This window comes from Artemia sp. Qi Xiang Cuo, chromosome 12 (assembly GCF_049724085.1).
Source record: "Artemia sp. Qi Xiang Cuo chromosome 12, ASM4972408v1, whole genome shotgun sequence".
Lineage (NCBI taxonomy): Eukaryota > Metazoa > Arthropoda > Branchiopoda > Anostraca > Artemiidae > Artemia > Artemia sp. Qi Xiang Cuo.
In genome coordinates this window covers 31,154,184-31,182,140 of record NC_142805.1, presented here as the reverse complement: position 1 = coordinate 31,182,140, position 27,957 = coordinate 31,154,184, and the positions used below count along the sequence as shown (strand labels likewise).

General features: G+C 34.7%; 1 protein-coding gene across 2 annotated transcripts; it reads right to left on the bottom strand.

Moving 5' to 3' along the window:
* LOC148946009 (anillin-like) lies at positions 1-27,227 on the bottom strand. 2 transcript variants are annotated; one of them, XM_089097938.1, is made up of 7 exons: positions 27,148-27,227; positions 15,546-15,834; positions 12,464-12,651; positions 10,526-10,678; positions 6,968-7,159; positions 3,863-4,035; positions 1-2,451 (listed from the first exon to the last, which is right to left on the bottom strand). In XM_089097938.1, exons 2-7 carry the CDS (start codon positions 15,784-15,786, stop codon positions 2,325-2,327), a joined length of 1,074 nt encoding a protein of 357 aa, XP_088954064.1. In that variant the 5' UTR covers positions 15,787-15,834; positions 27,148-27,227; the 3' UTR covers positions 1-2,324. The 2 variants fall into 2 exon arrangements, with proteins under 2 accessions (XP_088954064.1, XP_088954065.1); XM_089097939.1 differs by having other exon boundaries at positions 12,503-12,651.
* Positions 27,228-27,957: the final 730 nt, after the last annotated feature.

Here is a 27,957-nt window from a genome sequence, read left to right as displayed (position 1 = left end):
TCACAAAACAAATTTATTGTTATTATATTATAAAATTTAACTAAGTAAGAACGAAATAAAAAAAATCGCCGGCAAAATAAATGGAAAAACTCAGAAAGGAAGACACCAAAATAATGCAATTATTAGAGCTAAGCAATCGTTTTAGCCGTCCGCAATGTAAAAATAGTAAAAAAATAATATAGAAAGAACAAAAAGGAATGGTGGACATGGTAAGCAAAACCATGGTAGAGAGGTAGGCCATGGAGAGAGAGAGAGAGAGAGAGAGAGAGAGAGAGAGAGAGAGAGAGAGAGAGAGAGAGAGAGAGAGAGAGAGAGAGTGAGAGAGAGAGAGAGAGAGAGAGAGAGAGAGAGAGAGAGAGTGGTGTCTCCACCACAGAGAGAGATTTCCACGATTTAAAAGAGATCAAAAACAAAACTTCTAGTATTTTTACTGGAAATTTTCCTTTGGGAATGAAAGAAGAGAACTATAGAAAAATGTGATAGTGGGCTGCCCCCTAACCATGCATTATTTTGGCAGAAAAACCTCCGAACACTAAAAAACAGGTACAGGTAATCAGGAGCCCTACATTTCAAAGATAGATTTCGACATATCCTCCATTCGAAAATAAACCCCCCACCAAAAACCGGGAATATAACTTCTCTTTGAGATCAAACACTGTTTCTTCTCTTTCGTCAAACACTGTTTACACTAGGTACTAGAATTCACACTTATCACTCGGCTGCACATCCAAATTCGTTAAAACTCTTAAAACTAAAACCTTTACAACACAGAGCTTATACAGCGTTTCCTGACGTATTCTATTTATTAATTTTTGCAGGTTTGTTAGAACCAAAGTATAATCACCTACGGAACAAGTACTGACAAAACTCTCCAAAATAGACCCCGCGTACCTCAGCGCCTCTAGACGCAAAATGTTGTACTACTTAATCGCTCCGAGCCAAAGTACTTTGCTCCGGCCAATAATTATGCTAGAGCATGATTCAGGCGACGAGTGACCGGGATGAATTGTGTAACTACGGTTTTTAGTTGCCAGGTTCACATAGGTATACAAAGGGTCACTTTTTGTGTGTGGAGAGGATAGGTTTTGTCAGTAGTTGTTCCGTAGGTGATTATACTTTGGTTACAACAACCAAGCGTAGTCTGGATTACTGGTGTTTGTCTTACACCCTTACTGGCTATTTAGAAGAAATTAGGTATTGTTAGGACACAGTCTTTTTGCGCCCTTATCAAAAACGTTTAAATCCTCTTCAAACACTGAGTTTAGTTACCTGTATATGCAAACAATAAATCGTTAAATTCTTTTCTAACAAAGAATACCTCCTCATGACGGCCCTAAGAGTATTGGGCATAAATAGAGGCATACTACTGCTAATTTCAGTCCCCTTTCCAGCCACTGGCCGTTTTCCCCAGTATCTGACCACAAGGCTGGGTATTTTGTGGAATACGCAGCCGACATTGGATGGCTTGAACCAAGTAATGGCTACCAATATCATGCCCAAGGGATCAATCCCTTGGGTATGTAAAGTGCCGACCGTGACTTAAGAAAAGATCCCCTGAGGAGCAAACTGAGGCTCTTCTCGAAAGCAAAAAAAGGGATACACAGGTTTTTTTAAACCATGCACGAGGGGGCGCCAATAGACCAGCGGCTATTGGTGTTTCTTTTGCGGGGTGGGGGAGGGGGATACAATTTTTCCACCACTGATTTTAGACACATTTAAGTCCTTACAATCAATCAGCACATTCTCCTACATCAAGCAAGTTTCTCCGTTATTTCTAGATATAGAGAATTAACCATCACTCTTTACAAGTCATACATTTGAAAGTATGATATTCAAAGCATTCTGGTAGATTTCTGAAACATGTTTCTAGATTGAGATAACAAATTGTCAAATTCTTTTTCAAGCAAAGTTTTTTCTAAACGTGTAAAACTTTTCTTGCCTCTTTTAAAATTAAACTTTTAAGCATACTTTTGTAAGTACTTAAGTTCTTTTCCAACTCTGATCTTAAGTACCTTTAAATTCAGATAATAACCAATTAAGTTTTTTTCAAGAAAGTTTATTCCTTAAGGTTTAAAATTCTATCGTAACTCTTTTAAAATATACTTTTATAAGTATTTAAATTACATCTTTAAAAATTTGAATATACTTTTATCCAGATGGTTTAGATACCTCTAAATTCGAATAATAAAAAATCACATTTCTTAAAGCATATCACATTATCCTCCATTCGAAAATAAACCCCTCACCAAAAACCGGGAATATAACTTCTCTTTGAGATCAAACACTGTTTCTTCTCTTTCGTCAAACACTGTTTACACTAGGTACTAAAATTCACAGTTATCACTCGGCTGCAATGCATCCATATCCCAAGCTCGAATTTCCTTGAGAGCAGCGTTTATTTTTTCACACCAATCATTTTGTTCTTCTTTAGAATCGGCGCTGAGTCTGTGACTGAAAAAGACCTAACATTAGGCTACAGTGTTTTATTTTACTCATTCAGTAAGTTGGTCTAGGGGGAGAACACCGTTCGCGCACAACATACCATCCATAAGGATGGTATGCATGAAGGGTATTTCCTGGGGGGGTATTTTCCGTGGGGGGAGGGGTATTTTCCAGGAGGGAGTATTTTCCGGAGGGGGGCATTTTCCACGAGGGGGAGGGTATTTTCCGCGTAGTGTGTAAAATACAGTGTGTAAAATAAGTTTCTACCAAAATACGTGTTCCAGGGTAATTGGACCGCTGATGGCAGATCAAATGAAAGGAGCTGTTTGTACGCACTAATGCAAGAATAAGTGGGAGGAGCTGTTTGTTCGCACCGAGTCCGTTGATTTTAAATTGCAGTTATCAAATATTTTGCAGTAGGTTGCATCAAGACACCGAGGATGAAGAGGCAGAAATTATCTGCGGTAAACTTACTGCTATATCTTTATACTGTGTTTAATACAGACCGATAAAACCGGTTTGTTGTAGAGTTTTACAAAGCGTAAATTTGAGTGTTGGCGGTATAATACATAAGTACCGTTATTTTTTTATAAAAGCTAGGCTTTAAAGTAGAAGTTAAAATATTTTGGCAGAAACGTAGAAGTGTAAAATACACTTCTCTATCTATCTATCTAATATGCAGAATACTTGTACCAAACACATTTTGCATGCAGACCCGCTATAATCTCCCCCCGCCCCCGCCTGACTTTTTTTAAATGACAACTTCAGTATTTTTTTTTTTCAACCAAAAAAAATAATGATTGTGTTTTATCGGCCAACCGAATTCGGTGATTCAGCCCAAACTCAGTGAGTCAGTTCTTACCTTTTTAATTCTTACCTAATTCGTGTAGGGCTAAAATACGGAGAAAAGACTTTTTCAATGAATAATCGTAATCTTGAAGTAAATGGTAGACAATTTTTGATATGCCTTCAATATCTAAAGGGCTGATAACGCTTTTTTTTCTTATTTTAGAATTTGAAATTATTCGAAAATTCTTGAAGACTTTTCTTAGGTGGAAGGCGTTTACCCCCCCCCCCCGTGAAAATGAGGCGGGGGGAGTATAGCGGGTCTGCATGCAAAATGTGTTTGGTACAAGTATTCTGTATATTAAATAGATAGATAGAGAAGTGTATTTTAAAGCCAAATATACGGCCATGAACATGGTAAAATAACATAAATGAAAGGCACAAATTACATTAAATTTGATCAGCGATCATCATAAAACACTTAAATGAAACACTACACTAACCCAATATACACTAACCTAATAAACGTCATTAAAGGGCACTCACTGTGTACTGGAAAATTATTTTTCGGTGTCTTGGCCCTAAATGAACTAGATAAAATTTTAAACTAGGTAAAAGGTAGAATTTGAATTACCTAGTAAGTGTTCTGTTCTTCTGCATAGTCTTGACCAAAGAGTTTGAATCCCCGGCCTGAGTTGGCCGAGACAGCACGAGCATAAATGTGTTCGGCCGGGCACACAGCTCACGTGGTACGGCACTGGCTTCAGGGATAATGCAATCCCTTAAATCAATAATACTCAATGGTTCCTAAAAATACAAAAAAAAATAAAAATACAAAAAAAAAAAAAAATACTAAAATGAAGTGGGATATACAATATAATCCTTAGAAATCATCGACACCAAACATATTCCTCAGAAGACTGTCTCACATGAATGACGACTTTTATACCAGTTAGTTCAAATACAAAAATGGTTACACAATCAAAATTTAGAAAAATTAGTGTGCAAAAAGGAGACAGGAAGGTAGGAGGGGGCGGAAGATCAAAAAACCCTTCCATAATTTCCTTGTTTCTATGATTTTGTTCGAATAGTTCTCACATAGTTCACTAATTCTTTCATTTTTTGACAATATACATTATCTTTAAAAATAATCGAAACCAAACATAATCCTCAGCAGACTGTCTCACATGAATCATGACTTATTTACTAGTTAGTTTAAATACAGAAATGTTTGCATAATCAAAATTCTGAAAAGTTAGAGAGTAAAAAGGAGACAAGAGGATAGAAGGGGGTGGAAGGTTAAGATACGCTTCCATAATTGGGTTGTTTTCACGATTTTATTTGAAGAATTCTCACATAATTCACGAATTCCCTTATGTTTTGACGACCCCCCCCCCACAAATAAATAAACACATTCATATGTACATTTCTGTCAAATGTAATCCTGTGCAATAGTATAAATAAAAACTTTAATGCTATGGCTAATCACAAGTCACAGTCCCGAATGAAAAGAAAGAGTCAGTAGACCATTAAGGCCCCAAAAGCCATTACAAACCAATATATAACGGGTTGTAACAATCAGTCACCAGGTAAACTGTATTTTGCTTGGCACACACATATCTCAAATAGCACCGACAACTTCCATGACTCAATTTGATCATCCAATTATACAGGTTCATCCTCAACTGTTCATGGGAGGAGAGAAGGAGGTTTAGAAGGAACCAGTTCGCCACATCTTTCGCCACAAAGATTGAAAATATTTACAGGATTTCAGTTCAAAGAAGGACCAATATGCCCACCCTTTCCTTGAATAGTTGAAGAAATAGTAATGGGAAGGGGCTTGAAACAACTACATCCCCTCCTTATGCCTCACTAATATAGGTTGGGATCCATGAGTGATTCTGCTTCAAACTATGCGTAGTTTAAATGATGGCGTATACAGTTATTTGGGTAAAAAAAAACACAGAGGTTAGATCCCTTCAACAATCTCATAGCACACATAAATCACTGTCACAAAAAAGTTCAAAAAAAAATCCGCAATACAGTATACCGAGACCCCTGTTTTCACATTTGGGTATAATTTTACATTTGGATAAGTTCAAGCTTTAGAGTCCTTCGTTAACACAGCCTGGATGCATAATTAATTTCTAATTTTAATCTGAAGGGGGGGGAACTTCGAAGGAACTTGGGTCACGAAACTTTAGTTTTATGTTCATAGTAAGACAATCAAATTCAATTGAGCTGCCACTTTTACATATGTAGACTTGTGAGGTTCCAAATCAATTTAAATTGGTGCTATTTTAGGATTCAGTTCAAAGGATTTATTTTGTTCACACCTGAGTGCCACAGAGGAAAGGAGTATTTAAGGCAAGGTTGAAAATAAAAATAAATTACTTTTAAATTATAACATGTTCCAAATTCTAAGAGCATATAATTTTTTTATTTTTTAATCAAACTACTTGAATCAAACTAAAAGTTTTAGTCTGTAAAAATAAAACAAAAAATTTTAAAGCTCGGGCTGTATTATGTCAATTTTAATCAAAAATTGGTATGTGCAAGCCCAAGAAACATATATTGATGATTGAAAAATATCAGCATAAGAGGCTGATATTAATTAACAGTTTATGTTTTAATTATTTTTAGTTTGTTTCTTATCTTGTCTCAATTCATTGCCATACTTCAGAAACAGAAAAACTTTTGTCCCGTATTTAACAAATGAAAATATAGTGAAAACGGGTATAATATTTTAAACAAAACAATGAGCCAAATAAAAGAAGAAAAAAAGACAACAACCTATTTGGTGTTGTGAGAATAAGTTAAACATTAAAAAAATGCTAAACATAGCCAACAAATAGATGGCGTTGCTAGTTTTTTTTTTTTTCTTTTTTTTTTTTTAGGGTAACGCCAGTTTTCACTTTTATAAGTTGAAAACAGTCTTTGGTTTATAATTTATTTTTAATATAATATTAAAATGCCGTACCTACCTTCATTTATTCATAATACTACCAAAGAGTTAAAAAACTGATAAGTGAGGAGCCTTTGGAGCTTTAACATGGTTGTGATGTGAATTAGAGACTCCTGGCACCCCTGACTGTAAAGTGTTACGCAGCAGAAGTTAAAAAGAAAAATCAGATCAAACCTAATTTTATCATTAAAGTTTGGATTCCATTTGCAGTCAATAAAATTATACAAAAATTATACAAATATTAAAATTGCATTTTTTGATAAAAGAAGTTATTCTATCTCCCGCATAACTTACGCTTTTTCGTTGCCATTAAGCCTTTTATTTGATGATGTATTTGCTTTTATTGTTTGAATTCATAGTTGGATCGTTGACTATATCAACTTACCTATATCAAAGTAAAAAGGGGAAAAAACAGACGAGGTAGGTATATTTTTTTCATAAACTAACTTTATACCTTTGCTGAGTAACACTTTTTGACCCCATCCCCCCAAAAATAAAATAATACTTATATGTTGGGCTGTATATAGAAAATTAATAATATACTAAACAACTGCAACCAACTGATTAATTTAAATCAATTAAGAGGGGGGGGGGTCTTACTTTAAAGAGACCATAGCTTCTGTTAAATCCCCACAACCAAAATCTGTAACAACCTGAAGCTAGCATATCTACACTATTTTCTGCATACATTGATTTTGCACCCGCCAAGGGCGGGTGCAAAATCTTGCTCCGAATGAAAGAAAGGGAGGAGGGTTAGTACTAAAAACTACGTACCATACGATCCTCATCATCTAGGTCCTTCCACAAATTTATTCGATCTCCGGCTAAAACACACCAGGGACGATGCCATGTCCCAACACCCCTTACTTCATCGAAAATGTTGAGGAAGCCCTTTTTTTCCATAGTGTATGTCCAATGACACTTAAAGTTGACTTGTAGAGATTCATCCAAGGGGGCATGGGGGAACTGCAAATAATTTAAAGTTTAAAAAAAATTACATTGAGGTTGCTTATATTTGGCTGAAGTTTTAAATTTAACATGGCTGAAATAATACCTCTCCGCACTCTTTTCTTCCTGCCTTTTGTTTTCTTGGTCTTTTTTTTACTGAGGATCTTTATATTATTTAGAGTTTACAATTTATTTAATCAACAGAAATTTTCAACATCAGACAACTTCCACGTCGGCAACAGGAAAAAAATCTTCCGTCCCAAAAATCCCCAGAACCGCAAGCTCGGCAGGGGAGCGGTTATTTTGCAGCCATGATAGAGAAATCCATCAGGGACACGGTGGATTGCCCCATCCCCCAGAATTGGTGTGCCTGAAATCTAAAAGTGCTGCTTATCTCGCCGGAATAATTTAATTCATTTATCAACTAAGGAATAGAAACGAAATATTAAAATTTCTGATGATGACTCAAACTATAGATGGCATTGTCAACCTTATTTACCTTATAGATTTAGAAATAAAAAACCGGTTCTATTCCATTATCAGGACCTCTCGACTTAACCACATAGCAAGATTTTCATTGCGTATACGATATTAAACTGTGGTTTTTTGGATTTTAGGGGGGGGAGGTACCTAGGTTAAGCTAGGTTAGAGTACGTATTTAATATATGCAATGCTTTACCCCCCCCCCCACCAAATGTGTAAATAAGTATAGCCCAACTTTGATTATAAACTATTATATATTCATCCTATTTTATTTCATTAGCATTAACCAAACTTGACTTTTTAGAGAGGCCCTCATAATGGGATAGTACCAAAAAACCTAAACTAAGTTTAACTTAAAAAATGGTTAGATTCATATACGGAGTGAAACTCTTATATGATTTTTAACTAGTGTTACTAGCTAAGAAATGTTAGAAGTTACATATTTATTATAAAATCACCCTCTTATGTAATTACAAATTATTGCAATCATATTCTGTGATTCTTCATCAAGCAGATATATGAAAGCAAGTCGTGTAGGCTGTATTTTTCAGCTCATAGAGCAAAACAAGTCACGAAAAATATAACAAAAAATCCCAAGGTTTTCTGGAATTATGTAAGTTCCAAGCGACATGACCGACCTAGCATCCCAGCTCTAATAGATCCTTTATTTGGAAAAACATTGGACCCCACTGAAAAAGCCAATCTATTTAATTATCGTTTAGCATTAGTTTTTACACCACAATCGGAGGATAGAAGTGAGGCAGCACGAATAGAGGAAGAAAATGTTGGCTTCTCAGTAATAAATTTCGACGAAGAGTCCATTTACCAAAAACTTTAAAAGCCAAACAAAAATAAATCTAAAGGCCCAGACGGCATACACCCTCGCATTCATAAAGAAATTACAGCACAAGTCACAAGACCTCTATCTCTCATCTTCATGATATCTATAGATACGGGAAAATTCCTTAGTGTCTGGAAAAAGGCAATTATCAACCCAGTTTTCAAGATAGGTGAAAAACGAAACCCAATCAACTACAGGCCCATAAGTCTTACATGCATCACTTGTGAAATCCTTGAGTCCATCATAGCAGACATATTACTAGAATACCTTCTAACCGATAAGTTAATCAAAAAAAGCCAGTTTGGATTCCTAAGACATAGGTCAGCCAAATCCCGGCTACTTCTAGTTACTGACATCTGGAGACTAAATCTCGACAAAGGCACACAATTCGAGGCAATATACCTTGATCTTAGTAAAGCCTTCGGTAAAGTTTACCATTCAAAGCTCCTTCATAAGTTAAGAAACCTTGGGATTGCGAACAAAGCTCTCGGCTGGATCACGAATTTGGCAGGCAGAACTCAGAAGGCAAAAGTAGATGGCCACATTAGCACAGTTGAGACAAAAGTATCTAGCGGTATTTCACAAGGCAGCAACATCGGGGCCCTGTTCTTCAATCTTTTTGTAAACGACCTACCTGACAATATTAGCTCAGATATTTTTGTAGTATTGTAGCTCAGATATTATTGTAGTATTGTAGCTCAATACTACAATATTGTAGTACTACAATGTAGCTCAGATATTAGCTCAGATATAAGTTTTTGAGGGAATGAAAACAGTTATAGAAGCGAAAGCCTTTTTATTGCAGTATATTATTATTATTAGATGTTGTACGATAATTTACAGGACCATTCAATGTTCCACCTTAAAAAAGAATAATAACACGAGCAGGCTTTAAAGCACATGGGAAGACACCATTTTTAAAAGAAAGATTGACAAGTCTCGCGAGAGCAGAAACGATGACAGAAAGAATTAACTTGACATCCTTAGTGAGAATATGGTAAAGGCCAGAAAATTTTCAATTCAAGTTATTGAAAATTCTGACTATTTAAACTTCAAACACTGGTACCAAAACCTTTGATTTAAGACATAGAGGTCTAAAGTTAGACATACAATCAGGCAGAAGACAAGAGGGACTTATAAAAGAGATTGTTGTTTTGCCACTGCTAGCAAAATAAAAATTAAAAGCATTCTGAACATTACGCTCACACACTACCATTTCGCCGTCAATCAAAACATGTGACAGAAGGAGACAAGGAGGAGGAGACTATGGTTTTATGACAGATTTGACTACTTACCATGTTCTTCTAATGTCATTACTACACTCCTAGAGAATTTCCTAAAATAAAAAGATGACTCGCTTTTCGATAAAGCGAATTACAAACTCACCTATAGGCTTTAAAAAGTAGAAGTCGAGATTCACACAAAATCCATAAGCCTCCCAAGATTATTTTTCCTCGTCCTACCTATAAGAAGTCAAGCAGTCAACCAAAGATTCAGTGAGGCTGTTCTTTTTGACGCTTGCTTTAACACATCACACGCATCCGAGAAAACTTCTTTCACCAAACCATAGAGCGAATTAGACAGAGAATCTAAATCAGATTCCGAAAGTCAAGCAGCCCGTGCAGTAGCTTCTAGAAACCCTGTTGCCACACCCCTCCAATCAATCTAAAACTATTTTGACGTTACAACTATGTCGATATTTTAGAAACGCAAGGATTCCTGTCCATTAAAAGCTAACAAAGCTCGTTCCTGAAAGAGCAAAGTCTTTAAGTGTAACTCGACAAAAAACAACACTGTAGGACCACCTTGAATAGGGTAAACACGGCCAAGAAAACCAAAAACCAGTTTCTCCCAACAATCCATTGTCACCTCTCAGCAGAGGTAATCTCTATACATCCCTGACTAGAAGCATTCAAGCGAAAGTTCAGCAAATGCATCAATGCTGAAAATAAAATGAATAAATTACCAGGTCTATTACCAGGCATATCATCATTTTTGATGTAAGCTGTGAGGATCATTAAAAAAAATAATACATTAAACGATTTTTAATATTTACTCACATTCGGATTGCTCACATTTGTCAAAAGCTGCGAGTTTCTATTCATCACCCCGTATCCCACAAGACCGAAGTTCGAGGTTCTTTGATTGTTGTTTGTTGCTCCCTTCGGTTCCATCTTCTGTGATTTCTTGGGAATCCACCAGGGCTTCTTTTCCTAAATAAATAAATGAAAGGCCTAAGCCAAATTTTTTCTTTCTTTTTTCTCCTGCTCACGTTAATTATTATGTTATACGAGCAATTCGATTTAGCACTGGTGAAATTTGCAGGCTATCCACTGTGGCCTGTACGACCTATAAAATAAAACAATTATGGAAAGCGAATAAACAATTGATTTTCTGCTACAGGGACCATAACGAGCAAATTGTTTCTGAGAGTAATATTATATCGTATGAAAACAATGTTCAAGAAGCTTCTACTAAAACTGCGAAGAATTTTAAACTTGCATTTGGTGAGGTTGAGCGTTTTCCCAAGATTTACAGGTCAATTTCAAAAGCATTTTCTACATTAAAAGTATCCGATGAAGCTGCTGCATTACCCATTATCCACAGAAGTTAGAGAAAACTAGAGAATCTATGGTTTTGGAGATATTTCGTCAGGTTTCTGCAAAGTTTGGCGCAAGAGCGCAATCTGGTCTTAATGACTCTGCTGAGACTATAATTGATGAGTTACACAATTCTGTGTCACAGGAGTTCAAGCCCATCCTAGGCAGTAATGAGCGAGAGCTGAAAGTGTATGGGATGCAAACCCTTAATCTAGAGAATCGAATTGCAAAAATAGAGGTCAAGCTTGACGATATTAATCAAGAAAATATCTTGGACAGTCTTGTTTTCAGTGGTCTGAATGAAATCACAAATTAGCATAATCGGAAAAAAATCCAACAAATGGAAAATCTTTACATTTATGTGAATAAGTAAGTAAAGCATGACTACTTTTTAGGTTTTATATCTAAATCTGCACTAGTGGTAGAGACGAGAGGATAATTAAGATGATATAAGGAGGACAGGAAGGCTTCTAAGAACAAGCATCTCTATTTTTTTTTTGCTGGTTTTCACCGTTGAAATGCATTGCATTTCAATGCTAAGCATTGAACATATTGGTTCGTCCCAACACTGCTTTTGGTATTTTGAAATACAAGACGCCATAAGCCTATAAAAGCCTTTGCTACGAAAAAAAAAAAAAATAATGCATCCGAATTCCTTTGACTATTCTTTTGTTGAAAACTGTTGTGCCAAAGGGATCCTGGTAGAAAAAAAAATCAGAGATAGAAGCCTTCCCGTCCTCCTTATATTAGGTAAAGGCGACGAGGAATGATACGAGCTTTTTTGTTGTCTCGTGCAGCATTAACAGCAAGTTCAATGACCTCGGCAGCCAAATACTCCATCACTGCTGTAAGGTAAACAGGTGCTCCTGCGCCAACTCGCTCCGCATAGTTGCCCTTTCTCAGAAGACGGTAGATCCTTTCCACTGGGAAGTGGAGACCTGCCCTGTTTGAACATTACTTTGCCTTTCCCTTCACTTTTCCACACTTTCCTCTTCCTGACATGGTTTCTAGGCGACAAAATTCACTTGGACCCTTAATCACGAATAAATTCAAAATGTTGCCTGTTCTTGAATAGCTAAAGCGCAAACAATTTATAATCCAGCCAGCGAACTCATTTCCTCAGACGAAAAAATTGTGCGCGAACTGTAGTTTGTATAAAAGCAGGTCGTATTTCGTAAACGCTATTTATTTGATAATTGGATTTTGTCAAGGCATCATTTAACATGGCTCCAAAAACTTCGGGAAAAGCAAGAAAGAAAGCTGGTAAGGCGTCAAAACATCACTAAAACTGATAAGAAAAGGAAACGAAAGAGGAAGGAAACCCATTTACATATACAAAGTTCTCAAGCAGGTTATTAGTAAAATAAATAAGTAAATAAAAAAAGGATTGGTAAATACTTGTTTTTTATAAAACAGAGCAAAAACGTTCAATTCCACCTTGAATTCTGGTGTGACTTGATTAAATTCAATCAAGTCGGTAAAAGACAGACATCGGTTTTCTTTTACACCTTCATCAGTCGTTGAAATCACCTGCGTGGCTTTGGCCTGACCTCTACAGATGAAAACAGCAACAAAATGGTAATGACCTGAAATTAAATTACGAAACACATTTCACGAATAGCAATTTATAACCAGTTAGTAAAAACTAGATGGGATCAAAATAGAAAGACAAAAAAAAAATTAGAACTACATGTAGAATTTTCTTTTTTGTTACTAACTCTAGGGTTCATCCAGTTGTGTGTTCCCTTAACTTCTTCATCCGGTTCAGACAACCAGTTCAAACACCATGACTAGTATGGTGAATTGATCTTGGTTGAAAATGAGAAGTAATTAGAGAAAGACAGAGAGAGTTTATTATTCATCAATAAATACATTTAAAAAAACACAGTTTGTTAATTCTCCTTGTATTAAATTATTGTGAATTAAGTTCATTAAAATAAGGCATATTCTTTTGTTAAACCATTTGATTCACCATGCTAACACAAATCGAGTCAGCAGACAGACTGTGTTTATTGCTAGAGAAAGAATTCTTGCCCAATCTAATTTTCGAATGCCTTTTCTTTTCTCTGTCTGTTTACTTCAAAGGTCTAGTTGCTTTCTCATTTTATATTTGAATTTTTTCTTTCCTCTCACTTTATTTTTTTTGTATGTGTCTCCTCAGCGCTGAGGACGGCTTGGCGGAGGCTCTTGCCAAAATATTTTTGGCATTAGTAAGCTGCCATTCTTGGATGTTTTGATTATAAAAAATACTCCTAGCCTTGAATTTTATATATATATAGAAAGCCGACTCATAATGATCGATATCTACATTTCTCTTCCCATCACCCTCCTTCTGTGAAAAGAGGGGTAATAATCTCTTTAGTCGCCAGAGTTCTAAAAATTTGTTCCCGTAATCATATAAATTCTGAATTAAACTATATCAAAGACATTCTTTTCTGCAATGGTTACCCGATCAAACTTATTGAAAATATTATAGATAGAACATTAAAAAAGATAAAACAACAAAATAGGGAGCTCGTCCCCCTTGATTCAGTTACCCCGGCAATTGAGAAAAAAACTTTCATCTCTTTACCATACATCCCAAAACTTAGCGATCAACTTCAAAATTTAAAAAAAAAACATAATCTCTCACTTTCTTTCAAAACCGAGCAAAAAGTTGAACACTTTTTCAACTCAGGAAAGGATAAAACTGATCCTGTATTGGGTAGTGGTGTCTACAGAGTCCCGTCTTCATGTGGGAAATTTTACATTGGTAGGAACCATCAACAACTAGGTGAACGTTTGCATGAGCACAAAATTTCAATAGATAAGTCCCTCATATTAAAAAATAACAATGACAACTTTGATTTAGGGCATTGGCTTCGCATATTTTCGTAAATCCGACCCATCTGGTTCTTTTTGACGAGGCAACCTTAATATCAACTCTAAATGGCCTACCACAAACTTTTAAAGAGGTAATTGAGATAAAAAAAACATGAACCAAAATTTAGCAATAAATAGAGATACTGGAGATATTTCATTAAGCCCAATTTACGACAGTTTAATTTTGAAGGACTCAATCAATATTTTCACCCGGTGTAACTTAAAAAAATCTTTTTGCATATCTAATGAAAACAGAAACTGTAGGCCAGATAAGAATATTGCAAGGCAAAGGGTTTTTGCTCAATCCTCTTGGTAAACTCTTTTTAATTGATTCCTGTCTGGTTTTTATTTAGTGTTTGTTCTGTTTTTGTCCGATAAACTTCAAAAGGTTAGATTTTCGTTTTTTTTCTTTTTCTTTTTTGTTTGGCAATGAGGACGCCTTGGCGGAAGTCTTTGTCGAAATATTTGCTTATTTCTTCTTCTTCATGGTTTTCCACTGGCTGACAAAATCCTCGTTTTTTCACCTTTTTTTATTTTATTTTTCATTTTGTTATTTTCTTTCCTCACCGAGTTTCATTTTTCATGTATAGCCAGTGTGGTCTAAGAATGTATTTACGCCAAAATATTTATTTTATTTTTTCGTTATCTTCTTTTGAATTGGCTGAAAATCCCGTTGTTGATGGCTTCTTACTTATTTTTTTTTTTTTTTCGTTGTCCTAAGGAGCACAGCAAAGGCTAAATACTTCAAATAACTGGACCCAAATGACGTCCAACAGGGGACATCACGAAGCTTTCAGCTAATTGTATCTCCACAAGACATATACCCTTTCCTCTTGTTAAATACAGAGAACTCTGTTCAAACAAAAAGAAAGCTAAGGGAAAGAAATGAAGTTAAATTCGATATTTCTCTGGATTTTAAAGCAATAAAAGCTGGTATAAAAAAAGGAGAAAATCACAAAAGAAATAACAGTTATTTCCTAGCACCATCAATATAAAACCTCAATTAAACTATTTCTTTTCGAAGGGAAACATGGCGAACGAACAATTACCTCATTATCGTTATATATTGGGAAGATTTATAATTAGATAATCTTGGGAACATCAGGGATATAGGAGTAAGTGTCTAGCTGTGCCATTTTTAGAGGGGAGAGAGACATGACTGACGCAACCTCTCTTGTGAAAAGAAGAAGAGAGACCCTCAATTCTTGTCGCTATAACGTCTTCCAGAAAACATAGTCAGATCTTTATCAAATTTGGAGAGGAGCACGAGTCAATATCCTTATTGCAGTTTATGGGAGTCTAGATTTAATCCAAACTCTGCGGCGGGTAGAAGGGACTCCAAAATTCTTAACATCAGCAAATTTACCCGAAGAAGGCTCACAATTTAACCGAACGTAAGTAAGGGTATATTAATTAATATTAAAAAAAAATTAAATTAAAAAAAAGAGTCACATTTGACCACAGATGATATATTATGTCAGGTAGTATACTAAAAGAGAAACACAATTCTTATTTTCTGGTGGCAAGAGTAATTTTTTTACTAATAAAAAACAAAGATAAAAAAAAGAGACTGTTTTGATCCCCAGTAAAACTGGGAGAATGAAAATGAAAAACATACCATTCCTTATATGCTTAATAAATTCCTCTTTCAGTCCAAAACTAATGTTGCTGAAACTAATTTTTCCAATACTTGGCCGGTACTGCAATTTCAAATCTTCCATTTCTCTCAAGGCGGCTTCTCTTTTCATCCCGGCAACGAGAAGGACTTTTTCTGCTTCCACCTGTTGAAGGGCCATTTCTGTTGGTAAAGGTGCTACTTGAGATGCTACTTCCGTAAGTAATGACGTTACTTGCTCCATACATCGTTCTTGGTTCTTTACTTCCAACTGCAGTTTCTCAATTTGGTGCTAAAATTCAATATCTAATTATTACATGTCACTTAAGCCAATCAAACCAATCAAAGTTCCTTAGTATCTGAAATTAACATGACATGACCTATCAATGACATGCTCCCACCTATCTTGGAGCATTTAAGTGACAGTAAGCAAGCAATTTAAAGTGACTCTCCTAGGTCCACTCCTTGTTCAATTGTGACTAGCAATTTTGCTAAGGAATTCCCGACAGAAACAAATTTCTCGATGACCTACCTTAGAAACCTAACATAAAAACTTCACGAGAATACCTTATTAGTGTCCTCAATAACATTGCACCTGATACCCATGATTTATACATGAGTGCCAACCCTTCTAAATCCACGCCATAAACCAGTAACTTTCCTTAAATTATCTTCCCTTTTAGTTAATCCTAGCTGAAATTTCGGCTTTTTTCTTAAAATTATTTGGCGTTACAATTTATTCTGATTTAAGGTTGTAAGTCCATGTTAAAATATCATCCATAAAGCCAATGCTTATATTTCTCTCCTAAAGCCTTTTGATAAATAGAGCGACCCCCCTTCGAATTTTTTAATGATCTATATCTCCTTTTTTGGTTTCTGCTCCAAAATTTCTTGTCCAGTTTGACCCCCCTGCCTTTCCCGAGAAGAGTTGAATAATACTTAAATCTGACAGAACCAGAACGTGAGCCTGGGGAGTTTAAGGTTAAACAGATCCCCACGAAACATCTGAATTTCAAATACCAGGTGGGAAGGAAACGCCTGGTCCTGTTGCAAATCCAAGTTCAAGACAGAAAAAACCCTAGAATAAGGTTTAAACAGAGAAGTCAAACGCTCTGCGCTGCTATGAAGAAAAAACTAGGTTAGAAAAGCTTGAGTGCAGGAGAATTACGATGCCTCTGTTTTTTCGTTTTTCAATATTATTGATTTTTGATTTATTATCATTTTATTAATCAAATAATAATTTATTAATTCATTTTTAACTGTGCCATCTACCGTATTTTAATAAAAATAAAATTTTCAAATATTACAAAATAATTATAACTGTTAAATTATTTATTTGAAATTTTGCGCCACTAAAATTTCTACGCCCAGGGCAAGTGCATCCTCTATCCCTCCCCAAAAATCGTTTCTTATCTTGTCCCAATTCATTGCCATACTTCAAGATACAGAAATTTTTTTTTGTCCCGAATTTAACAAACGAAAATATAGTGAAAACGGGTATAATATTTTAAACAAAGGAATGGACAAAAAAAGAAGAAAAAAAAGACAACAACTAACTTTAAATAATAAAGGAATCCGAATACTTCGACTTCATTTTCGGAAGCATTTATCAACGAAAAAAAATATTAAGCTAAATTAAACAAAACACACTAAGAAAAGAAAAACAAAAACAATATACAAAACTTACATCTTATTAACTTCCAATATCATCATACAAATAGCCCGAACACGCACAACACAATGATTAATTAGGTTTTCTCTTGTATAGTAAGTAGTTTATATGCTTAAACCTTTTCTTTATTAAATAAAAAAAAACAAGTTTTTTTTAACTGAAAGTAAGGAGCGACATTAAAACATAAAACGAACAGAAATTATTCCGTATATGAAAGAGACTGTCCCCTCCTCAACGCCTCGCTCTTTACGCTTTCTGTTCGTTTTAAGTTTTAATGTCGCTCCTTACTTTCAACTAAAAAAAACTTATTTTTTTTATCTAATTTCTAAACGTTTTTGAATTAATGCAACTTTGATTTTGGCTCACCGTACAAGTATAATTAAAACGAAATTTGCACATTAATTTTACTTTTTTTTGGCTAAATGGCTTTCACGAAATTTTGTTCAGACGTAACTTACAAATTACCTTACGTAACGCACTTCTATATTCGTATATTTTTATTACGTATATTAGGGGGCTCGCCCCCTAGTCAAAGCCGCACTCTTTAAGCTAAAGTTCAAAATTTTTTAAAATTACTTAATAATAAACCCTTAATAAAAAATACTAAATAAAATAAATATATAAATTAGAATAAATAACTACTATGAAACTAAAAAAACTTTAGCTTAATGAGCGAGTTAATGACTAGGGGGCGAGCCCAAACATATACGTAATAATTTCTTTACTTTCAGTTGAAAAAATTGTTTCTTGTATTATTTAATTTCTGATCGTTTTTTATATAATGCTGGAAAATCCGGCCCCCCCTTCATAGCAATGTCTTTTCCCCCCTGAAAAGATCCTCATACGTATACCCCCGACCTCCCCCCAACTACCGGAAAAAATCCCCTCTGAAAACTTCTGCAAAATTCCCAATAACCAATACTTTATGTAAACATTGGGCAAAGTTCATAACTTGCAGGCCTTCCCCCGGAGGCTGTGGGGGATTAAGTCATCCTCAAAGACATAGTTACTGCATTTTTCGACTATGGTGAACAAAATGGTTATCTCAACATTTTGATCGGGTGACTTTGGGAAAAAATTAACGTGGAAGGGGGCCTAGTTGCCCTCCTCTTTTTGTAAGTTAAAAAGGCCACTAGAACTTTTAATTTCCGTTCGAATGAGCCCTCTCGCAATATTCAAGGACCACTAGGTCGATACGATCACTCCTGGAAAAAAAAAAACAACAACAAATAAACACGCATCCGTGATCTTTCTTCTGGCAAAGATATAAAATTCAAAATCTTTGCAGATAGGAGCTTGAAACTTCTAAAGTAGTGTTCTTTGATACGCTGAATCTGATGGTGTGTTTTTATCAAAGTTCTATGATTTTTAGGGGTTGTTTCGCCCTTTTTTCGAAAATAAGGCAAACTTTCTCAGGCGCGTAACTGTTGATGAGTAAGACTAAACTAGATGAAACTTATATATTTGAAATCAGTATAATAATCCAATTCCTTTAATCTATTTAGTATATAAAGTTTGCTTACAATCTAATACTTGAATTCTCTAGCCGAAAATTGAAAAACTGGAAGCTACTGAACGATTTTTCGTCCGTTTATTCATGTGTTAAATTGGATGGTAGCCCACATCATGTCTTGGTTAAGCATGGGCATGAATTAAAAAAAAATCGAAAATTAAATTTAAAAAACACTATTTTCAACTATGACTCGGGGAGAGAGTATTTTCCTCAGGGATTATTCTTAATGGGGTTGGAGGATGTTCCAGGAGAAAACACCTAAACCTATTAAAGTATAACTAAACCTATTAACCTATTAAAGTATTTCTGAAGGATACATGGTCTTTGGACTCATCAAATTATTAATGTCTAAACTTTTATAGCCGAAAAACGCGCCAAATCTAATGAACTAGCTTCGCTAATTTTTTGTACTGTATTAATTTAGACGAAAATGTAGCATTTCCCTCGAAAATGTTGAATGAAAATTCTGTGAATGCGGAAAAAAACATAGTTGAAAAATTAAAATGAAAAAGAAAAAAATCAATACCGTTTTTGACACATTTTCTTGACTGATTATGAATACATACATTGTTGGGCGTGTAATAAGAATTTAAGCTTAAATACATTTTCCCTTCTTCTCAAATTATTGGAATTTTTGAAATGTAAATTTTGTACCCATCAACCCATCTGGGTTTGTAGATGCGGACCATTTAGTGTTGTGAGAACAAGTTTTTCCTTAAAAAAAAAAAAATTCCAAAAGTATTACCTTTGCTGCAGACAATGAAACGGTCTCTGGAGTTGTAGTTGCAGTTGGTTCTGGAGCTCGTTTTTGTTTGGTGCAGAGGTATAATCTTTTATTAATTAACCAAAGATTGTTACTAAGAATATGAAAAAATAGGACTCTTTTATGTGAACAAAGATTTAAAACAGCATTTCGAAATTCACAACAAGCATAAAAATGAAATATAAAACTTGTGACAGAAAAACAAAATTATTTCTCAAGTGATTTCTTAAACATACAAAAGTTTCAAAATTCATTTTCATTCTTAATGTTATTTGAATGTTGTACAAAAAATACACCAGCCTGTCATAGAAGATCCATAAACACCAGAATCTGGTTCTTTCACCTCTTTATTGATGTGGCAGCACCTTCTTAATTTGGATAGCAAGTCAATGAGGAAAAGGTGCCAGCTCTCACTAAAAACAATAAGGAGACATTGACTGGAACCTAATGAACTAGAACCTTTTTCGAGACTTCGATCCCTAGTTCCTTGTTACAACTTAGAGAGGAATGTAAGGTTTCAGAATAGCACTGAAAATATCTAAAATTTTTACTTGGGACCAAGTTGCTTGAAGAGTTTAGCTTCAAATATGACATGAGGCAGTTCTCTTCAACTGAGAAACTATCATAACACAGAAGAAAATGGTGAATCCTCCAAACAAACATGTCTCTGGTTATTCGAAGGGTTCTTAGTTTTAGTCTGAAGCACATAACTGCCCCACCTCTTGAAGAAAAAATATTGATTATTTTTGTGTGTGTGGGGGGGGGGTCCTGACTCTCTCAATATCCCTTACCGTGAAGTTTATAGACAAATGTAGGTTTGCTATTTCATTATATTTAATACATTTATTGCTGGGAATGGGTTATAAATACAACAAATCACCCAAGGAATGCTGTTTTGGAAGATGTCTTGAGATAACTATTAGCCTGCTGTCATATTTAACATATGTTAATCTTTTGAGCAAAAATATATCACTACAACTCAATAACAGAAACAACATTTTAAGATAAACAAAAATTGTTAATAAATCACATCAAGGGCAAATGACATTTGACTTAACAGACTTAACAGCCTCGTTAACGGAATGTCCTAGCACTGGCTTTGACAAAGGGAAATAAGTTCCTTTGATTAATTTTTTTTTCTTCCAATTTCAGCCTGTAAAAAACTGAATTGATTCTACCTATCAGTAACTCTTAGGTGAGGTTTTTAAGGCTAGAAAGGCTCGATTAGCCTGCTGTCATATTTAACATGTGTTAATCTTTTGAGCAAAAATATATCACTACAGCTCAATAACAAAAAGAATATTTTAAGATACACTAAAATTGTTAACATTTGAATTTACAGATAAACAGAGGACTAAGGTGGGAAGTGGGCAGATTTGTTAAGATTCATGCATGGGATAACAGCAACCATTCCTGCCTACTAATCTTGTGCAGAGCCATCTTTACAAATCTTTATATGACTAGAAAGGCTCAAGTATTTGCTCAGCAAAGACATTCTGAACAAAAGAATTTAGAATAAGATGTTTTTAGCTGGGTTACAGTTGGCTTAACACTAAGGTAGGCTCACTTCCCAGTTGAGGGATTGGGTTTCATTTCAAAAGAAGTATAGGCTTCAAGGGCACATCAATTCTAGTTATGGACCTTTTATGCAAAGACATTCCAGGATGAGTTTTATTTGCAAAAGTTTGTTCATCAAACACCCTTGCTACCACATGCTTTAGTCTTTAAGAAAAATATCTTTCTTTTCTTGGAAACTCTTTCTTTTAGGGGCATTAATCCAAACAGTACTCTCAATTTAGCTGGGCAACCATGCTTTTCTATGTTTGTGAACTATGTAATTATTTACAACTTCCAGGGTGTAGGGAGGTGAAGAAGAACAACTGGAGAAAATTAGATCCCCAATCCTGTGTTATGGACCTCTCATAGAAACAAATTCTAGGATACTGGACATTCCAAGATCAGCCTTCTTAGCAAAGTTTGTTCATGAAATATTTTTTCTACCCTAGGCTTGAGTCTTTGAGGAAAAATAAATGTCTTTTCTAAGAAACTCTTTCTCTTTGGGGGATTTAACCAAACAACAATCTCAATTTAGTCAGCCAAGCATGTTTTTGCAGGTCCACTGCTATTTGAACTACATAATTATGTACAGCTTCCAGGGTATTGGGAGGTGATGGAGAAAAATTAGATCCCCAATTATGATCTACATGGGACACAATTCATAGAAGTCTAATTACCACCAATAAGAGACCATGGGTGGCATCCCTATTTTATTATATCCATCATTTTTTACTATGACAAGTCTCTGAACAATAGGCTACTTGTTTTCAAAGAGCTAATTTGTGCATGACATAATAGTTTATAATTGATTCTTAAACTAATCAGCTTGACAGTTTTGCAGTAGGTATATGTGGCCTAGCAGTGTTTTTATTGGTGTGGGGAGACCCCTCCTTCAGCTAATGAATATGATGGAGTTGGTGCTGCTGACTAAGATTGGGAAACAAAAGACGAAGCTCCTTTCAGTAAGAGAAGCACTCCTGAAAATGGTGAAGATTTTAGAAAAAATCTTGATTTAACAGAATCTCCTGTAGTTTTTCCTGGAGAGTATTACTACAGGCATCTCACTGGTCAAAATAAACAGCAATTTTATAATGGCCACTATAAAAGGAATGCTAACATCAGGTTAAAGATGGGTGATTTTAACTGACTAACATTTTTTTCAGAAGAATTCATGATTCTCAGTAAAGCTTTTCTTTTAGCTTACAGAAAAACAGTTGTTTGTAAAATTGTTGCCAGCATATGTGTGATAAATATTTTATAAATAAATAATTTGAAAGCATTTTCTCTGACAATAGACATTGTGACTATAATTTGTCAATAAAGAAAACAATTTTGTAAATTTTTTCCAATTTATAAGGATTATCTTTACAACAACACTCAGAAACTAATGCCTAAATTAAGCTACAGAAAATCAGCAATTATGCTAGAATTGTTTGTATCTGTTGAATTTTAGCATTAGCCCTAATCATGGCTCTTACCAAATCTAACAAAATGTGTACTGAAATTACACAAAAAGTTTTCTTCTGAACTTTCAATTTCTTTGACATGTTTTACAAAGAAGCAGAAGCTCTGTATTTCCCAAGCTGGTTTCCATGAAACTTGTAAAAATACAGATTTGATGTAATACAAAAATTTGCCGTGCACCACAATAGCATTTTGAAAAAAAAGGCTGTGCTTCCATAGCTCAATGGGAAATTTGATGGAACTACAAATCTCAAACCATGTGAGAACTACCAAATCTAATGCCAATACACATGAAAATTGCACAAGTATTTGTGGTAATTTCCGGCATTTGTGTGGCATATATCCTCATAAAACAAGGATTTCTTGGTATTTTGTGGCTCAGAGTAAAGGTTGCATTTGTATATTTTTGAAACTGGTTATATGTTTGCATATCAAAATAGAGACCAAAGCATAATTATTAGAAGTCTAGGCCTTATCAAATCCAATGACTAATTTACTTGTAGGCCTACTTTATGCATTGTTTGTATTCTATTTTTCATCATAGATCCTGTTAGTGCATTTTTATCTGCTGATTGCACTTTTAAAAAGCTGCACAATAAAAATTAGAAAATGTCGTTTCGTCTACACTTTTCAATTTTTCTGGTAAGAGGAAATTATGCCTTTTGTATCTTCCCATCTATGCAAGCATTTGCAGTTCATTCAAAAAATATTTTATTAAATGATATCTTGCTGTGTATGCTTGTTTCTGAATATGGAACTACTGTCAGTTACTAAGTGACTATAGAAGTTGCTATATTACGTGCATAACTTTTTGGAACTTGTGTTTAAATACGCAAGCATTATATAAAAACAAATCATTGGTTCTGAAACAGAACTCTAAAAAAGAAGTAAACATGAAAGATGTTAATTAAGAATAGTCAAACAGAGCTGCAGTGAACTAACAGTAAAATGATAGGTTCCTGACAAAAATTAGGCCTGTTTTATACTATATCACTGTATTTAAGTTACAACTATAGCATGGAAGTGGTGTTCTAAAATACACACAAAATTTTATTTTTCTCAAAGGGTATGAACACAATGTGGCTTGGCCAGCAGTAACTTCCTTTAAGGCAGCTCCAATTCAAAATGATCTAACAGGATTGACTACTAAAACTACCATATAGCTGCCCTCCCTAAAGCGCACACATGGATAAGGGGACCAAATACAGATGAAAAAAACAGAAAACAATGGAAAGACTCAGGATTGAAGTACTTTCAGCTTGCAAAGCTTGAAACCCCTAGAGTGTATTCCTTAAAAGTGTTCAAAACAGAAGCTCCAAGTGAGCCCAGAGCAGATTTTAGGAGCATTTGAACTGTAAATAACTGTAATTTTTTTGTAAATTCTGCACTAAAAGCTAACATACTTAAGAACTTCAATAATAAACCTGGACATTTCTAGAAAAATCAGCTTCCTATAAATGACCTCTAGAGACATGACTATGACAAACTACTAGACTAATAGTGCTTACTACAGCTTCTACATTTGAGAATAAAAGAGAAAATTTGCACCCTGTAAGTTATTAACATGGCATGACAAACTAACTAGACAGTGCACATTGAGACATACAATTATGGGAACAATTACCTTAAATTGCATCTTCTAGCAACTAAGGTTGAAGAACCTGTAGATATCACCAGGTAACGTTGACTTGATAATCTTCATGTCACAGTTGGATTATTGCTATTTACATATATACAGGACAACAGTTCACAACAACAGGGCAATTAACACAATTTTCATATTTGCAGGACATTAAACAGAAATTATTACAGAATAATTAAACAGAAAAATTTCACAAATAAACTACATCTTGTAAGTTAATAACTGGTAATTTTTTTAGAGGTAATTAATCTACTTGCTAGAAGAAACAAATATTATGAGATGCCTCAATCAATATTTTTTTCAAATATATAACTACTACTGTCCTAATTAATCATAGCCCCACTCCCCTGAGGACATCACTAAGAGTTACCAACTATTGATGAGAAATAAAATTTGAAAAAAACATATCAACATAATCAGCAAAGTTGTGAATATACATGAGGGCTGTATCTAGAGTTTAGGAGTTGGGCTTGTATTCAATTGTAAAGTTAGGCAATTATCACGTTTGGAAAGAGGGTTGAAAGGGGAATCATAACCAAACCAAAATCATGTGCCTTGCAGGTCCTTCTTATAGGCAAGATGAAAGGCTCATTGAAAATGTTCCAAGGCAAGCAACAAAGTGCATGAAAAGCTTAAAATCAACTTCATATGAGGACCCCCTCAAGCAACTTAAGCTACCTACCCTTGTCTACAGACGCATGCATAGCAATATGATGCTGACTTACAAAGTTTGAGAAGAAAACTATACCATCTTTAGCAGCAGTCATAGCACCAGCCATCATTACACAAGAGGACACTCTAAGAAGCTGCCAAAGCTATGCTCTCAATCAAAAACCTGTCAAATGTACTTCTCAAAAAGAGTCATAAACCATTGGAATCAATTGAAGGAATCCACTGTCAGCACTCCCTCTATCCAGTCTTTCAAATGTCACCTTGACAAGGAGTGGGAGAAGAGGCAGTGGAGGTTCAATTGGGAGAAAAGTATTATTTGATTTTATGTTCAAAACTGTTTCCAAATTTAATGGTTGTTATCAGGACAATTGCAAACAAGCCCCCTTCCCTAATAGGGCTAAATATAGCCCAAGGCTATATAAAACTTTGCTGATTTTGTTGGGTTCTTTTAGAGTTAGCATTAATTAGCATTGTAAACCAACTGCTGATGAGAAATAGAATAGGAAGTAACACAAACCAACAGGATCAGCAAAGTCTAACATAACAAGTCTAAAGCAAGATTACTGATATTAAGGAAACACTATAAGCCTCATATTAGAAAAAAGAACAATTCAATGCTATTTTTGCAAATTCTAGATGAGGGGCTTTTGACTCTCTTGTATAACAGCTGTGTTTAGAGAATGCCACTTTCAAGAATGAATTCAGAGCCTAAATTATGCCCTGGAAATGTATTCTTAAGTTTGTGTCTCTACCTTTTGCCTATTTCAAGGGCTTAGAAAAATTTTAGAAGACAGCTCTATTTCATTAAATCTAGTGGAAATTAGCACAAAAATTACTATTCCTTAATTTTGGGCTGATTGTACTTTTCTTTGACTCTGGGTTGTGTTTACACAATCCTAATGGTTTGAGTAGGATTCTAGGTAGTATCAGCATATCATTCCAGCTCTAAAGAAGGAAACAGTATAAAATTCTGAAAACCATTTCCAAAATTCTACAATATTTGCTTATACCATTCCCTGAGGTGTATCATTTAAACTTTATCCCTTATCCCACAATGATCAAATATAGCCTATAGGGTTCCCAAAATTACATTTATACAATGGATTTTTCATAGCCTATGCTGACTCTTTTCCCAAATTCATTTAGTGGCAAACAAGAAGAATTTAGCATGTGAAAATTTCAGTTCTATACATAGGCTAAATTTCTTGAGGTAGCTAATATTTTTACCATTAGCCTAGGAGAGTAGAGTTTATTGGTATGCCTTAAGAAATGGTATAGCTAGGCTAAGTAAGTATTTTAGAATCTTTCATTGTCATTTTGAGAACATAACAGTACCTCCTTCTTGAGAGTAAGAATGCAACTAGCCTACTGATACCCTTTAGACCATACTAGGATTTAAAGAATATTATTTTGGAAAGAGTTCTCAACAAGGAACTAATATTTTCTCAGTAGGCTACAGTGTTTTGATTAGAGAAGCAGTCCTTCTGTAGAACCATCATTGACACAATAGCCATTGTAGGCCTAGCCTAGTGACAGTTAGGCTAAGCTGAGATGAAAAATTGCCTTTTTGAATGAAGAATCAAATAGTAGGTTACTATAGTTTTACTGTTAGCCTAAAATGTTAGTAAATTTTTATCAAATCATATTATTGGCTTACAAATAAAGTGAATATACCACTCAATGCCTTTTTTTATGATCTATACAAATATAACAATCATTTTTGTCAGAAATGAATTTTAGCCCCCACCCATATATATACCAATTCAGGGTATAAATTTGCACAGTAGAGGGGTGGGGGGAAAGTTTAAACTTACCTCTCATTTACATCATAGATAAAATTTACCCCCACCCCCCTAATGTGCAAATATATACCCTGAATTGGTATAAATAGAGGTGGGGGTAAAATCCATTTCTGACAAAAATGATTATTATATTTAGAAAGAGCATAACAAAAACGCATTGAGTGGAATGTTTATTTGTAAGTCAATAATACAATTTGGTAAAAATTTACCAAAATGTTTAATTCAGAAGATCAGTCAAAAGAGTTGCCCTAGGCTACTAACTTTTTGTGAGTAAGTAAACAATTGCTAAACTGCAATAGCCTAGGCTACCGTGAATCTTTTTGACCTCACGAATAAGCCTAGACCTAAGCTAGGGAAGAGATGGAGGTAGCCTAGGAGCTTTAAAACGCAAGTTCAGATCTAGCCTATTACAAGACAACAAAAAAACACTAAGATTTTCCTGCCTCTAACTTATAAGTTAAAGTACTAAGGACACCTAAAATGAAAACTAATTCATTAAATTGGTCAAGTGGAAATTTACACAGCCATATAAGTCTTGAATTAGTGTCGAAACCGATCTTCTTCAAGATGTCGAAAAAATCTAACGACCTACTACTTTTAAATATCTAGAATAAACCTACTTGTTGGTCTCCCATCTTAGGATCTGATTGTAAATGACAGAATAGATGGTACGAAAGAGTATTTACTTACAAAAAATGCACCTCCCACTGGGAGGCTATGGAGTAGGGCGGCTGTGGGAGACAAAAAACTGCATCAAGGAGAGCCCAAGGACGATGAGAAACAGAAGACCGGAATCTTTGAAGTTTATACTAAATGAACAAAAGTTGTAATATAGCATACGTATATATATTTATTTATGTTTATATGTGTTTTTTTTAAGAACGGCGCTATAATTATTTCTGAAAGTTGGTCTGCTACCATTTTTCGGTGTGAAAAAAAAACGTTCTAGATAGGTTGCGACTTTGGGAAAATTGGTTTAGTCGTAATTTTTGAAAAAAAAAATTTCACACGAATGTCACAACTACTTGAAGGAATTATAATAAATATTGCTAAACATCAGTATCTTTACTAATTTTTTTTAATTACAATTTGATTGTCAATAGCATAGAATAATATGTTGGTACAAATATACAAAAAGGTTTTCCGAATAAAATCAAATTAAATTGGCTTCGCAAAAAAGATTTAAAAACTCTTTTTCCCTGGTACTAATAACTATTTGTGCCACTGACGGAGCTGTACTATTTAGCAGAGCTAAGTCAGCTAAAGAAATTCGGAAGAAGCTTCATTCGTATTACTAAAACTTGGGTTTCAGTTGTGATAAAACGGTCCA

Coding starts and splice junctions, on each gene's coding strand:
- LOC148946009 (XM_089097938.1), bottom strand. CDS start 15,786: ATGGAGCAAGTAACGTCATTACTTACGGAAGTAGCATCTCAAGTAGCA. Junction 12,652..15,545: donor TATTAAGCATATAAGGAATG/GTATGTTTTTCA, acceptor ATTTAATTTCAG/GTCATTACCATTTTGTTGCT. Junction 10,679..12,463: donor CTCTGTTTTATAAAAAACAA/GTATTTACCAAT, acceptor TTATTTATTTAG/GAAAAGAAGCCCTGGTGGAT.